Consider the following 15801-nt stretch of genomic DNA (forward strand, 5'->3'; position numbering starts at 1 on the left):
CAAGGCCTCGTGGTGAGGAAGGAGTGGGGCTTGAACAGGAGCTAGAGGAAGTGCTGCCCTCTAGGCAGGTGTAGGACAGTGGTAGCTCATCTGGGGGGCACAGGGAGGGGACGGCGGCTCCTGCCACCGCACACATCCCAGGAAGCATGGGGGGGGTGTGCCCCTAGATCTGCGTGGGGTGGGGTGCGCTGAGACTAGGGCTGTGTGGGGCTCTTCCCAGCCCACCATGCCCTGTGCAGATATGGGGGCACCTCCTGGATGAGTGGCGGGAGCAGCTGCAGGAGCCGCTGGATGAGCAGCAGACCAGCGGCTCCTGCTTGAGTGGTATGCAGCGGTGGGAGCCGCCCACTCAGATGAGCCACCACTCCATCCTGCACCTGCTCTGCCAAGGCTTACTTTAGCCCCTGTCCCAGCTGCACTCCTCCCTCACTGTGGGAGCCTTGATCCGCTCCCCCTTGCACCTTCCCTTCTTACCAGCTGCATGCAGCTCTTCAAGCTGCCCGGCTGTGCTGTGCTGCAGCTGTGCGCACACGGGCATTTATCAGCCAAATTATCAGGCCAATGTCTGATATGATCAATTTTCTTTATATTGGTGTCGATCCAGTATTGGACTGATGGATCTTTAGAATAAACCTCTTCCCTCTCTCCTTTGCCTTAGCGGGGGCAGCATCTGGCCATGCCCCCATGCCTGGTGCAGCGAGGGAGCAGAGGGGTGGGGCCAGCCCTGCTTTCTGGAGGAGAGGGCACAGCCCAGCCCAGAATGGAAGAGCACGCTGGGATGCTGGGTGACTCTGGCTTAACTTAAACCAGGAAGGGGTCTGGGACAGAAGTTCCATAAACTCATTTGACCTCAGTCAGTTAAATCTGATACTATATTCAACCAGGTTTATCTTAAACCAGTTTCGGCCATTTTGAAGCTTGTTTATGTGCACTGAATGCAGTAGCGGCTTTAGGGGAGGGCAAACTGGGCGGTTGCCCAGGGCCCCACGCTTCATAAAAATAAAAATTAATTACACTGAATATTTGTATTATCAGTATTGTGCTAAGATACTTACTTTGCCCTATCCATGAAACTGCAATGAAAATTGAAATAAAAAATGTCTGACGGGCTTATAGGTCATCAAAATTAAGCCTCTAAGGGGCCCCGAATGACTTTCTTGCCCAGGCTCAGTAGCCCTAAGGCCACCACTGCTGAACATCTTTCTGTTGCAGGTTTAAACCAATTTCTGCTCACTTCAACTGGTTTATGTGTAACTTCTATCCCAAGCCTAAGGGAAATTTTTGGTGCAAACATAATGGGTGATCTGCAACACTATGCCAGTGTTTAGACTAGTGATTCTTAACCAAGAGGCCTTTCCTGCCAGAAATGTGAGGAATTAAGCAGATAAGTGCAGTCTTAGCTTGTCCCTGCCTGGCTGATTCCCCATTCCTGCTGCCTAGCCTCTGTGCAAGGAGGTAAGAGCACTGTCACCTATAAATTAGTTTTTGAAATTCTGTGCCACTCAGTTCACAAAAATTATGGAGAGGTGCCTCAAGTCCAAAAAGGAAGAGAACCATTGAACCCCTAACTTGGACTCTGCTTCTGCAAGCTGTTCCACTTGGGTAAACCACTCCATCTGTGCAGAGGCCCCTTGACTTTAATTGAACTCTGCTTTTATAGATCAACTTGCAGAACTAGGATCTTTTATTGCATTCTGCAAGACTGCATGACTTAGTTTGAGCACTTGAAAAGGTCCGTGGATGAAGTTCAGTAGAACATCATTGTTTGTCTGCGTCAGGACTTGATTAGATTGCCTGAAAGAAAATCAAATAGAGAGTGATAAAAAATTCTCACAAGTCTCTCTCTCTTTTTTTTCCCCCCAAAAATCCCGTGAGTTTTGCAACAGTAGGGAGAGCAGACTGCAGGAATATGCTGAACTCTGTTTGGTTATTGGGACAGTTGATTGACAGTTATGTAAATGGTTTGGGGCTTTTGTAAGGAAGTGTTAAGAACCAGCCGAAGTTGAAATCAAATTCCAAGCATTTCCGTGCAGTCTGTCAGACCCTTGCTGTGCTTGCTCTGTGTAGGAAGTGCAGTACGTTTGAAGAACAGCTACGTGCAAAATTGCTTGGATTAGGAGTCTATTCATGTGGGGAATTTTTTTTGTAAACTTACTCTTATTTCTGCTTGTGTTATTGAATCTTTGATTTTGTACATCTTCTAATTGCAACAGACCTGTCCGGTTCCTTAAAATGTTAGCTGCACATTCTCATGGGAGGAGATGTATGTACAAAGTGGTGATTTTTCTTACACCCAGCAAACTATACTCGAGCATTCCTAATAAAAGATCATTGAAGCCCATGTTTTTCACTTGACTAAACACATCTCTTAGAATGATTTAGGTATTCTTGTTTTCCCGTCATTACATAATGTGCATTTTTATAATACTTTGAGGTGTTTGGGGAAAAAAAAAAAAACTTGTACAGCTTGCTTGCTTTTTTTTTTTTTTTTTAAGTGAGGTTCTTGGGTCCAGCAGAAAGCTGAAAATTAGCTGTTGCAACATCATATAAAATAAGATTAAAAGCACAGTTCTGAACAACACAGGCGACTGCTACCTTTTAATGTAAAGCAGTTTATATGCAAAATAGAAGCATGAGAAATATTTACATGAACCATGGGACATTTGCTAATTGTGTTCATTTGGTAGCACAATTACTTGTCATCTGTATTAAAGTTCATGAATATGAACTCATTAGAAACCTGCTGACTTACCTAAGATGTTATAGGAACTCTTTTCGCGACAGGCTTGTCACTTGTTTGAGACCTGCATCCCTGTTTTCTTACAGACATCAGGGCTTTACAAGTATCTATTAAAATAACTTATACATCCCACAGAATTGCACTTCAGGTTTTCTGCAGCATGTGAACCAGGGGGCATGGAGGAAAAATAACTTGGGGTAGCCCATCAGACAAGCTTAGAAATCATAAAAAATGACTCTTATCTCTAAGGAGATGGAAAGGGGAAGTGCATTTTCAGTACATCAGTGAAATCCAAGCAAGATTGAATATATTACTAGATATTTCCGCACAACCATTATGAAAGTTTTAAAGGTAGCTGTGTGCTCATCTCTTCAGGGATGGATCTATTGTCGGTTTGCTAATTTGAAACGTAGGGGTAGAGAATTTTCTGTACTGGTCAAGACCACTAGTCTATTGAATTTGACCACTGCTGAATGCAGGATACTAATACAGAATGGTCCAGATAGGTGAAGTTTATAGAACAAGTAAACAAGTGTCATATTTTGCAGTAACATAAAAGCAGCTGTCTCATGCAAATTCAGTGCTGCATAGCCCAGGAAATAATGTCTTTTTTCTCGCATACAGCAGTGCACAGTTTGCCAGGGGCCTCACGGAGGATGCAGAGAGGTGGAGGATGTGGGTATCACTTACAGCTCATAAAACTGTACATTTCTTTTAAAATCTGACTTGTGTGATATAGATCTCCAGGGCTTTGTACTGCAATCTGTGCTCATGGGAGTAGCTCCACAATATGCGAAGAGCTGTTATACTAATTTTTGGAGTATGAGCAGGGTTCACTTTGGCTATGTATTTTTAGGTAAATGTCTGGAAATTACGTGTGTACCATTTCGGTAATGCAAGAATGAAGGCTACTTTGAATGTTGCTATATTTTTCTTTACTTAGTTCTTTATTGTAGAGTTCTCTTCATTCTAAACTAATATATGTTAGGGTTAATTTGTAACATTTACTAATTTTACTCTTTTGCTAAAAGCTAAGAAAACCTAAAATAGGAATTCCTCGCATTTCCTGAAACTAAAATAAAAAGGGATTCATCTGTGTCCCAACTAGAGATTGAATTTCTGTGGTCCAGGAAGAATCATTTTTAGACGCTTCTGCGTCCAAACTCTTTGTGCACTGAAATGCACACTCTAAACCTATCCTTCCTTAGACTTACGATGTATCTGAGTCTGGAGCTCACATCCAGTGAAAAGAGTGAACCTGTTTGTGAAGGGTAGCCAGAAATACTGAACTTCTCTGCTCATCTGAGTATTACAGAGTTTGTTTGTTTTTTACAACCCAAATATCAATAGAGAAGCAGCCTGGTTTCCTGATACTGTACCTGTTCTTTCTAGCTATAGTGACGAAATATCCATGACCTTCATATTAGATTGGTTTAATCTTGGGTGCGTGTGGGCACCACACCAGTTGCTCTTCCAATCCAGAAAACACACAAGTGACTCCCACTTGTTCACAGATCCTTTTTGCTTACTCCTTATTCTCTCCTGAAGCAAACTTAAGGCATGAGTCTGAAAAGATAAAACTCTCAATGCGTTAATATCCAGGCACCTGTGAGACGGTCTGTCCCCGTATAACCCAATGGACCTCCTTCCCTCCCTTTCTACTTCCCTTGTCTTCTGTATTCTAATTTTTCACTCCTTATACTTTGCTTTCTGCATGTCCTTTCACAGCGTCTGATAAAGTGGGCTATAGCTCATGAAAGTTTGCGGTGTGTGTGCATGCACGTGTGTGTTTGTGTATGTATATTAGGGCTGTGCGAAGCTTTGGTAGCTGAATCGATTTGGAGGAGATTCGGATCGATTCACGGACCAAATTTCTGAATCCAAATGGAATTGGGAGACCATGTAAAAGCTCTGAATTGATTCGAAGCATCCAAATCGATTTGGAAAAGTTTTGGAAAAAGATTCGGCCAATTCGAAGATTTGGCTGTAGTCTAAATAGGCAACTGACAAGTCTGTTGGGGTGGGGGGAGGTGCTCTGCCCTACTACCGCTTGCCCAGCTGGGGCAGGGTGGGGGGAGGGATGCGGGTGCGGCTTGCTCCAGGCGGAAGGAGGCAGCCAGCATCAGGGCATAGCCCCTCCTGCCAGCGCTGCTGTGCCCGCGTTCCACGCCCTTCTGCACCGGCTGGCATGTGGCATCAGGGCCCTAATTCCCACTGCTAGCGTGGGCGCGGCAGCGCTGGGAGTGGGGGCTATGCCCTGCTGCCACCCGGAGTGAGCCACGCCTGCATTGCACTCCCAAGCCAGCTGGGCAAGTGGCAGCAGGGCAGAGCCCCTGCAGTTCCCCACGCCGGGGTAGAGGCAGACACAGCTGGGGGAGCCGCGGGAGAAGCCCCCATGGCTGCCCTGCCTGGCCCAGCCTCTTGGTACTTAAAAAAAGCCCCGCATTCACTGGCTCTAGCAGCGGTGACTGGGACCTCTGGTTGCCAAGCTCCCAGACAGTGCGTAGCACCCTGCCGAGCCATGCTGCCATGCAGGTGCCAGGTGGGGGGGGCAATCCCCACTGCCCTGTGCTGTGCGGGGGACTCTGCCATGAGCACCCAGAGGCCCCAGTCGCTGCTCCTGCATGCAGTTAGTGTGGGGCTTCTTATTTTTTTTTATTATTATTATTTTTTTTAAGAGTGCTCGGAGGCTGGGGCCAGGCAGGGCAGCCAAGGGGGGGCTTCTCCATGGCTTCCCCACTTGGGGAGAGGCAGACAGCTGGAGGAGCTGTGGGAGAACCGACTGGCTGTGCCTGCCTCTCCCTGGCTGATCCGAATCGCGAATCTGTCTGAATCGGCACCAAATCTTCCAAAGCTGATTCAGGTGAATCAGTTCAGGACGGTGATCCGAATCAAAACACTGTCCTCCTTATCAGCCAAATCTGAATTGAATAGTTCCCTATTCACGCAGACCTAATGTGTATGTGTGTGTAATTGATGAACTAAACAGTTGCAAATCAGCAGGACCTGGTGGCATTCCCTCGAGGGTCCTGAAGGAGCTCAGATTGGAAATTGCTCTTTTTCCATTGTTCAGATTGGAAATGCAAGCTAGCACTAAAAACAGCCTCTGTATCAGAGGACTTGAGGCTTGTCAGTGTTGTGACTCCAGTATTTAAAAAGGGCTTTAGAGGGAACTTGGGGAACTGCAGGCCAGTGAGCCTAACTTCCATGCCTGAGAAACTGGTTGAAAAAATAATTAAAAAAAAAAAGTTCAGCACACATGACTCTCTGGAAAGACGTAAACGTGGCTTTGTCCAAGGGAAATCATGCCTCCTCTACCTACTAGAGTTCTTTGAGGGTGTCTGTAAGCAGGTGGATTGGGGCACACTATATTTGGACTTCCAAAAAGTCTTTGACCAGCTCCCCTATCAGAGGCGGTTAGCTAAATTAGGTAGTCATGGGATTACAGAGATTGTCCGCTTGTGGATTAGAAATTGGCTCCAAGATAGAAAGCAAAGAACGGTCAGTTTTCAGGACAGAAAAAAAGTAAAAAGGAGGGTTCCCCAGGGACTTGGGTTTGAACCAGTGCTGTTTAACATATTCATATATTCATAAACAATCTGGAAAAAGGGGGTGCATAGCAAGGTGGCCAGGTATTCAGATGACACAAAATTATTCAGTGATGAAGACCAAGGCAGACTCTGAGAAAGTACAAAAGGATCCGGCGTGACTGAGCGAATGGACAACTAAATGACAGATGAAATTCAGTGTAGATAAGTGTAAAGTGGTGCACCTGGCCAGAAATAACTGTTATTATACCTATACTCTGATGGGTTCTATGTTACCAGTTACTGCACAGCAAAGAGGTCTGAGGGTCATTGTGGATGGTTGTCTAAAAACATCAGCTCAGTGCTCAGCAGCTGTCAAAAAGGCAAAGAAAATGTTAGGGGTTATTAAGGCAATTGTAAACAACACGGAAAGCATCATTATGCACCTTTAGAAATCCCTGGTGTGTCCACACCTTGAATACTGTGTTCTGGTGCCCACACCTCTGAAAGGGTACGTAAGAATTAGAAAAGGTCCAGAGAAGGCCAGCAAGGATGATTAAGTGGTATGCAGGGGCTTCCATGTGAGGAGACACTAAAGAGGCTAGCCCTATTCGTTTGAGAAAGAAGACCCTTAAGGGGGGACACGTTAAAATGCTCCAGTGTGGGTGGGAGGGGGGTGTTGGTAATGGGCAATGCCTGTTGGGAATACGGCTGTGGTGCTGTGGAGGGTCTGGACAGCAGGGGAGACTGCTTAACCACTTCCTTGCCTCTTCTCAGCAGTAGAATGACAAATTTAAGCTGAAGGGTGCAGCACCCAAAATATCATCTTCAGAGGTCTTTGGCTGTGGCACAGGGGTGTTCAGAAAGAACCCATGAGTGTTTAGAATGGGAAACATAACGTGGGTCTTGGCCAAAACTGTCCTGCAACAACTGAAGATGGAGAAGAACCAAAGCTAATATTATTCATCCACTTCTCAGCAAATGTAGCAATCAGATTTAACTGAAATGAAAAGCAGAATCCACCGGTAGCAACACAATGCTGATCTTAGCGGCAGAAACAGTGGTGATGGATACCCTGGAAATTCCTTAGTTAGGAAGGCAGCCAAGTAGGCTGCAAAATTGTTGGACCAGGGCAAATAGGTAAATGTAGTCCAGGAATAGCTGTTATGACTATGGTCACTGCAGGAACCTAGATGTTCCTCCTTGATATAATTATCAGGCCTGTGCGAAGCAGCTAGTATTCACTTCAAATTGAGGTTGGGCTGATTCGGGGGGACAGTGATTTGATTTGGTGATTCGAATCATTGTCCTGATTCCATTCGGATGAATCTGATTTGAAGATTGAGCAGCAGCTGAATCTCTTGATCAGCCAAGCCAGGCCAGGCCCATCCCCTGCCCCTCTCCCAGCCCAGCATTGGCTGCCCCGCTCACCCCAGCTCCCAGCACTTGGGGGTGGGGGGGGAAGCCCCAGCTCAGCAGATGCTGCTGGGCGGGGGGCGATCCCAACTGCCCTGCACTGTGTGGGGGGCTCTGCATGAGCCCCCTAACCTCTCACCCTACTCCCCCAGCCCCGCCATGGGTGCCCTGCATGGGCCAGCTCTGGCCCTTTAAGGGAAAAAAAAACTCTGAAGAAACTTCGGGACTCATCGCGCCTGCTGGCGGGGGGGCGATCCCTACTGCCCTGTGCCATGTGGGGGGCTCTGCAGGAGCCCCTGAAGCCCCAAGACTGCACCAGGAATGGTGAGGCCTGGGGCTTTTCTCAGTTTTATTTTTTTCTTAAAGGGCCAGAGCCCTGGCAGGCAGGGCAGCTGTGGGGGGGGGTGGTCAGGAGAGCAGGGGGGGAGTTGAGGGGGCTTGTGGCAGAGCCCCCCATGCAGCGTGGGGCAGTGGGGATTGCCTGGCAGCACTCGGTGAGCACCAGAGTTTTTTTTTTTAAAGTACCAAGCTGGGGTGGGAAGGGACAGCCATGCAGGGGCTGGGGGGGCTGACAGGGGTCCTCCCAAGGTCCCTTCCCCTCTCCCCCAGGGGTCTCTCCCCTGCCTCTAGTACTTTCCAGCTTGGAGTGGCTGCAACTCCCTGCTGCAGCCACCAGGGAGAGCTTTGAATTGATTCAGACCTTTAAATTGGTCCCCTGATTTGATTTGGATTCAGAGGTTTGGCCACCAAATCAGGCCAAATCTCCTTTAAATCAAATCACCACCAGAAGCTTTGCACAGCCCTAATAATTATCTGAGCTAATATGACACAAAACAGTTGTCTCAAACTCAGCAGAACCCACGTCAGCTGCTATGTTATGCCTCCCACTAGGTCATCATATGGTGATGAAAAGGTTACATGGCAAAAGAAATATAAATATTCATTGTTACATAGAGGATTTAGAGCAAGAACTCCCAGGTTCTACTTCTGCTTGGCCACTGGTGGACACAGCCTTGTGAGAGCCAGGTAATGTCATGCCACAGTTACTGTCCAGTGCATACTTGATTAATACTGCTTTGTGAATAAAAATGAAGAGGTTGGTTTTTTTTGTTTTTGTTCTTGTTTTTTTTTACTGAAAACAGCTGAATATTAAATGTAGTACTTGATCTCTATTTAATCTGTGTACTTCTGGAGGGGGGGTTTCAGAATTATTGAAATCCTTGTGCACATATCTCCATAGAATTGTTAGGAAAAAAATATATGCGACAATGGGTGACAACACTTCCAGCATGTAGAAGGGGCAGCTAAATTTAATTTATGTAGAAGTTCTGGTTATCCTGTAAAATTTGGTAATTCCCCACCACTCCTTTCTTTCCTCCTCTTTCAGGAAAAGCCTAAACATCATAGGGACTATAAAAGAATTATTAAACAAAGTAGGGTGATGTGTCTTTGATGGAGAAAAAGAACTCTTTCATGAATAAAACTGAGTGAAATATAGTTTTGTATCAAAGTACGCATTCATGTAGTTGGGATATTAGACTGCTGACACATGATATTGTTAAAGCAGCATGTTTTAGATAACATTTTAAACGCAGGGGCTAGGGACGGACATTACACACAAAGCAGTTTAAGGGATCAGAATCTGGTTTTAACCTGTAGCAGAACATAAGTTCAGTGCAAATAAACCAGTTTCAAAATGGCTGAAACTGATTTAAGATAAACCTGGTTGAATGTACTGTCAGGCTTAACTGATTTGGGTCAAACCAATTTATGTAGTGCCTGTCCCAGACCCCTTCCTGGTTTAAGTTAAACCACTGCAGCAGCCCTGATGCTTTGCAGCCCTGGGCTGTGATCTCTGCTCCAGAGATCAGGGCTGGTCTTGCCCCTCTGCTCCCTAGCCAGAGCTCCACTGCAGGTACAGCAGGATCTGCCTGGCTTCCCCCTGCCTCTTCTCACCCCCCCCCACCTTGCTGCTCACTGCTTAAGCAGGTGTGCCCCCCTTCCTCCCTCCCTCCCATCTCCCACAGCACAAAGCCCAGTCCCATGGACCCTAGGTATGTGGTATGCTAGCTAATGCTGAGGGGTGTGTGTGTGTGTGTGTGTGTGTGTGTGTGAGTGTTCAATTCACTGGGACAGGCAGACAGAACAGTGTCCACTCAGGGCTTTTTAGAGCTAATCAGCAGGTCAGCTGGTAATGTTTATCCCTTCCTTCCTTGGAAAAAGGTGTTTAAGAAGAGCTTGAACTAATGAGAGAGGCTTTTGTTTTGTTGATGGGCTGATAAACACTGTTATCAGCTCCCTGATGGGTCCCTCACCTATCAGGTTTTCTGCAGACGGGAGAGGGAGATTGAAAAGCTCAGTATCATCAACAGATGCATGCACTGTATCACGCCTCTTTGCATCAGAGTGCTGGCTGGGTCTGGCAACACACCTGCCCCTTGAGCAGGGAGGATGGTGCAAGCAGACCTCCTTAATTTGAGTATCCTGCTGTGGCCTGGCCATACCCCTGCCCCACACCCTGCTCAGCACTAAAGAAGGGGAGGGAGGGCTTCTCTAGCCCGCTTCCCCCTCTTCCCCCGGCTTCTAGCCTGAGCCACTGCAGGTGTGCGCCTGCATTTCTTCAGCCCAGAGGGAATGTGTGGATTCAAACTGGTTCAACCTAGGCAGGTTAGACCAATCTGCAAAGATTGAATCAATTCAGGCTCAGGCCTTTTTGAAAGTCTGTCCCTAGCGTACATGCTGCCTTTCTTTTATCAAATGTTGAGAGATGATGTTGAAGATAAAAAATAAAAATAATTTGTATATTTGTTTTCCTTCATCCTGAGCTTTTTGATAACGATTGAGTTAGTGCATTGCTCATAACATTTTGCTTGATTTCATATTTTTAATGAAAAATCAATCAAACTCCATTAAGTCTCTTGTATGGATTTGGTCAGGCATAGTTAATAAATACCCTTGATCACGCTGAAATCCCAAGATGTAATGCAGTTTAAGTGTTCAAAAATATAATATCAAGCACGCCATATGTCTGATGTTGACTGTAACATCCATCTTATTCTGTGCAGATTGCATTTTCAGGCAATTACATAACAGGGATCTAGAATCGAGATTTAGCTGTTGGCAGATTTGTGTAACCAGTTAACTGGATTATGGGACCTCTTGTCTTCCCCTCCATGTGTCTCAAAGCTACATGATATCCTTGAGGAATGTTGTATGTGAGTCAGCTAAAAGAAGTGTATAATAGCAAAGGTCAGCTCCTTTCTGATGATCAGTGTATTCCTCCATTTTCATCTGGTCATGTCAAAAACTACGTAGAAAAGATAATCCTAAAAAAGGAAAGTAATTTCTTTTCTGACCAAATCAATCCTGCTTTTGGTCAGAAGTCACATAATATCTGTAACGTCACACCCTCTCTCCCTGCATTGGATCGTCCTGCAAAGGAACGTCCAGATTTCACACCAGAATCTTGAACATCTGTGGTTAGCTTCCAGGCTACTGGGATTACCTGGAATTAATTGGGGGTGACAATTTTGCAGAAACATCAGTATTTCTTGTAAATGGGCGCGGGTGGCTTTCAAACACACTGCATACAAATCAAATCAAGACATCAAAAATCTCGCATTCAGATTTAGAAATGCCACTGGGTGCTACTGATGGGTACATGTCTTGTGACTGTAGCTGGGTTGCCAGGATAAAACAACTGTTCTCCTAAAGAACCTCTGATAATGTTTCTGAAGATTAAACATCTCTTTTGCACTATGATTTTCTTGGGATGTGTGTTTTTTTTGGGATGTGTGTTTATGGACTCTGCTCTGCAGCCTGTTTGATCCTTTTTTCTAACCACAGCAGTTAGCAACAGGCAATCTCATATTATACCTGGTTAAATACTGTTGGTTTAAATGTTGAACCCTCACCCAAATATTATTGGGATAACTTCTGCCTAAAGAGTAAGTGAATAAATGGGGTACAGCAAGTGAATAAATGGGGTAAGGAGGGGGAAAATCCCTTTTAAAAACAGGATGAATATGGTGCAGAGTGAAAAGCAGTCATTGTGCTCAGACTAGAGAGGAGAGGGGGAAAAGAAGTCCTTGGAATAGACTGTATGGGTAAGATTATAATTGTCTTGAAGTGAATAGCAAAACTTCCTTTGACTTCAGCAGTCTAAATTTCAAGCCATATTGTTCTTGTTTGTGTTGCGGTAATACAGTGGAGTCTGGGGCTTCTGTGCATTCCGTAGAAATTCAGAATGAACAAATGTTTCATGCTGCAAAGCAGGAACCCTCAAAATTCACAAGGTTTTTAAAAGCAGCTCATAAAAACACTTTTTTGATCAACTCAAATTTCATGAGTCTACAAACACTAAATTTCACAGAACCCAAACCTCCAGTCCTTCCCTCAGTTTTCCTTAAATATTTTTCACTGTGCTTCCCATGTGAAAATTCAGTAAATCTTCAGAGTACTTAGTCAACAGTTCAGGGATGTAAAGTATGAGAGAGAGAGGAAAAAAAACTCAACACCTTTTTTCAGAATATTGTCCACATTCAATAGAACAATGTTTGGATTAGATATGCTACTACATTCAAGATTAGAAACCATGAGTGAGAGCAAAGCTGAACTGCAGTTTCTTGATTATCTTTTCTTACATAACTGTATTGAAAAAATAAAAGCAGTCAGCATAATTGTTCTTTAGCTATTATAAGAACTGTGAAAAATTCCACACTGGCGTTTTCTCTGATTTTTCTCTGTGCTGAGAAGGGTATTTTTTTTATTTTCACTGCAGTTTTGTGCACTAGGGAGTTGTCATGGCTCTGTTTTAGCTCTTATGCACCAGTCTGGTAGTCACAGTTCCTGAGTCCATAGCTGCAAAAAACATTTATACCATGACTATCCAATTTTAGAGCCCCTGGGGAACACACGCCACACAGGCCGTGGACCCTGGGCCACATGCTGCACAGGCTGCGTGCCGTGGGTCTGCAGGGGCTCCGAGCCCTGCCACCCAAACAGCATTATTTCCCTCGCACCCACTGCTGCTGCTGTGCGAGCCTTCCTGTTGCCACCACTGCCCAAGCCGTTTCCAACCCATCCTTTCCCTGCAACGGCTGCCACGAGGGCTGTGAGGCCAGCAGGCCTCCTGCCACGTGGTCTCGTCTTAGAGACCCGGGCCACTGCCACCACAGCAGCTGGAGCAAGGGTGGCAATGGCAGCTGGCAGCAGCCAGGGGTTTGTATATTAACCCCTTGTGGGCCACTTACCACCTGTAGGCCACGAGTCGCGCAGCCCTGATTTGTACAATGCTGCAATCTGGCCACGGACTGTAATTTGAGAACCTGCTTTGGACCATGCTGACAACCCTGTACTAGGAACGTGTGCATTGCTGATGAAGGCATCATGCCATAGGAGTGCATTTGAGGAAACTGAGTATTTATCACTTCTGAAATACCTTGCTTAAAGGATTTGAGGAGGAATTGGTCCAAACTGGTAAATAAAAGCTATTTTAGGACCGTCTCCTAATGTGCCTGTTTCAGTCCATGCATATAAACTGTTGGCATCCACTAAACAGGAGCAGATGATTGAAGCAGTATTTAAATAATTCAGCCTTCTTAAAAAACTTCACCTTTTTATGTTGTTACTGGAGTCGTGAATGTTATGCCACCCAAACGAATGCCACTTCTTGTGTTTTGAACTAAGGACTTGCTGTCTTTAGCTGTTGTTTATTGTTGGCTTTATTTAAGCTCAGCCTTGAATCTTCTGATTTCCTTGGGCTCCTATCGCTTTCATATTAAAGATCTGTTTAAGTAAAGCATGATATAGCACATTGTGCATCTCTGCAATCTTCTCTTTGCTCATGAGCTGTCAGCATCCACCCCACAGGTGATTGCCTCTGTATAGGTTTGTGAAATACTTGGGGAACCTTGAGTGTCAAAAGCACAGCATTTGTACTTGTCTTTGTTATAATTCAACAGGCTTGTCACTGATTCTGCACACAAACAATTTATCGTTTAAAAACACAGTTTACAGCATAATCTGAGGTTGACCTCAAGATGTGATTTTATGTAAATGAAGAAATGAGTCATAAGAGATGTCCTACCCAGATGTTAATAATTAGTGATTCTTATCTTGGCATTTACTCCATGACTTGTATAAGGGTTGCTTCCCATTTCAGTACTTCTGTGTCAAATAAACAATGAATCCTACTAGAAACAAAACTAGAAGAAGCCTTTCATTTTGGAATTCAACATCCCAATTTCCTCACGTTTTAATTTGTTCATTTATTTATTACATTCATGTCTGCTTATCATGTGTAACTTTGCAGTTGCTTCGTGCACAAGGATGTTAATCTTGTATGGCAGTTAATTTCAAACCTTTCTCCCTCTCTTTCTTCTTTTTTTTTTTAGAATCAAGTTTTTTACTGGGAAATGCCCAGATTGTGGACTGGCCTGTAGTTTATAGTAATGACGGTTTTTGTAAACTCTCTGGATATCATCGAGCTGACGTGATGCAGAAAAGTAGCACTTGCAGGTATGTACCCTCTGCCTATTTGAAAAGCAATTCTGCGTATCGAGTGAAAATTAATACTGTATTGGGTGGTATGTTTTATCTCAAAAACCTTTGTTTAAAAACAAACTGTTTATGATGCCGAAGCAGTCTGTATAAGTTATAGCTATGAAGGTTTTATGTCCTGATTAGCTTATCCGTGACCCGCTAAAGCCCTTAAGCAACTGTTTAGCTACAAGCAAACGAGTTACTCCATTGAACTGAATAGGTAGTTTCACTGAAGCCAGTGGAACTGCTCAGGTACTTGAAGGTAAGCACGTACCTGTATGGCTTGTTAGACCAGGGACAGAGTGCTCATGATCTCGTAGGTTCAAGCCCTAAATAAAAAGAAAAAAATTCTTATGATACAGATTTGTCTTTAATCTGGTACATTGTTTGCTACCAAACGTGCTTTGAAGGTGAATAAGCTTTTCTTTTAATTAGCTGCTGGGTCTGAGTTCTTAAACTCATAACTTACTGTGTAGCTTTTGGTAACTGTACAAATGTTACAAACAGTAAATGGAAGAAGATGTATTTTGTCCAGGGGGAACATTAAAAACCTGAATAAATCTTCCTTTATTTCAGAATGAAGGTGATTTTTTAATAGCATTAATAGAATTATTAAGACTGTGGGCCTATTTTTCCCTTCACTTTTAATTATTTACAGTTCATACCTGTATGAGTGAGATTAGAATTAGGCCCTGTCATGAGTTTTAAGGAGAAATGGGGTATTTGAGTTTAACAAAGAGACTTCTGTCCATATGCATGGTAGGAGTTTTTTATTGTTTGTGTTTTTTTACAAATTCCCTCCTGATTTCCTCTAGTTGTTAAGTCAAAAGGGACTCTTCTGTGGTTCATGTTCACCTTTACCCCCATAATGTTCAGATTGCATCCCTGTGTTATCAGATGAACGGTTATGCCGTTGGGGGCATTTGTCTGCAGGAGGCCTTGTCCCCTACTTTAGTCAGGAAAGGACAGCTGTAATTTATGGTCATAAACCCTTACAACTGAGTGCCTAGGACAGGGGTTGGCATTGTCCAGCCATGGCATGTCCTGAAGCACCCTGGGGATGCAGTGGGGCTAGGGAAGCTCCACGACTGGACTGCCTTTTTAGGGGTGTGTGAAATGGGCCATATTCAATTCAGATTTGGCCCATATTGGGGATAGTGATTTGATTAGATGATTCAGATCACTGTCCCTGATTCGACTCGGCCGAATCCAAATCTGAAGATTCGATGCTGATACAGGGAAACAGCGATTCAGACATAAACACAGCTTTAAAAGTTTTTCTACATACCTCGAGGTACTAGGCATGGGTCATGAACGCTGCAATGCTGGGGCAGATGGAGTGTCCCACAGGACTGCGGGGGGCCCCCCTGTGTGCTTGGCGGCGAATCCAGAAGTGGACTGGAAGTACTTCCAGGTCTGCTGCCAAGTGGCGATCATCCCCAGACCCCAGAGGCACCAGTCACCAAGCTGGGGGGGGGGGAGGTGCAGGGGGTCCCCCTGCGTGCTCCCCAGTGGACCCGGAAGTGGACTGGAAGTGCTTCTGGTCCACTTCCGGGTCTGCTGCTGAATGTGCTG

General features: G+C 44.9%; 1 protein-coding gene across 1 annotated transcript in view; it reads left to right on the forward strand.

Annotated features, from left to right (window-relative positions):
- Window positions 1–15801, forward strand: part of KCNH5 (potassium voltage-gated channel subfamily H member 5) — a 262762-nt gene that overhangs the window by 15479 nt on the left and 231482 nt on the right. The window contains exon 2 of the mRNA XM_019550852.1: window positions 14079–14202. Coding sequence (XP_019406397.1) covers window positions 14079–14202 — 124 coding nt within the window. The remainder of the gene's footprint in view (window positions 1–14078; window positions 14203–15801) is intronic.

The sequence above is a fragment of the Crocodylus porosus genome, unplaced genomic scaffold (assembly GCF_001723895.1).
Source record: "Crocodylus porosus isolate Cpor-Errol unplaced genomic scaffold, CroPor_comp1, whole genome shotgun sequence".
Classification (NCBI taxonomy): domain Eukaryota; kingdom Metazoa; phylum Chordata; order Crocodylia; family Crocodylidae; genus Crocodylus; species Crocodylus porosus.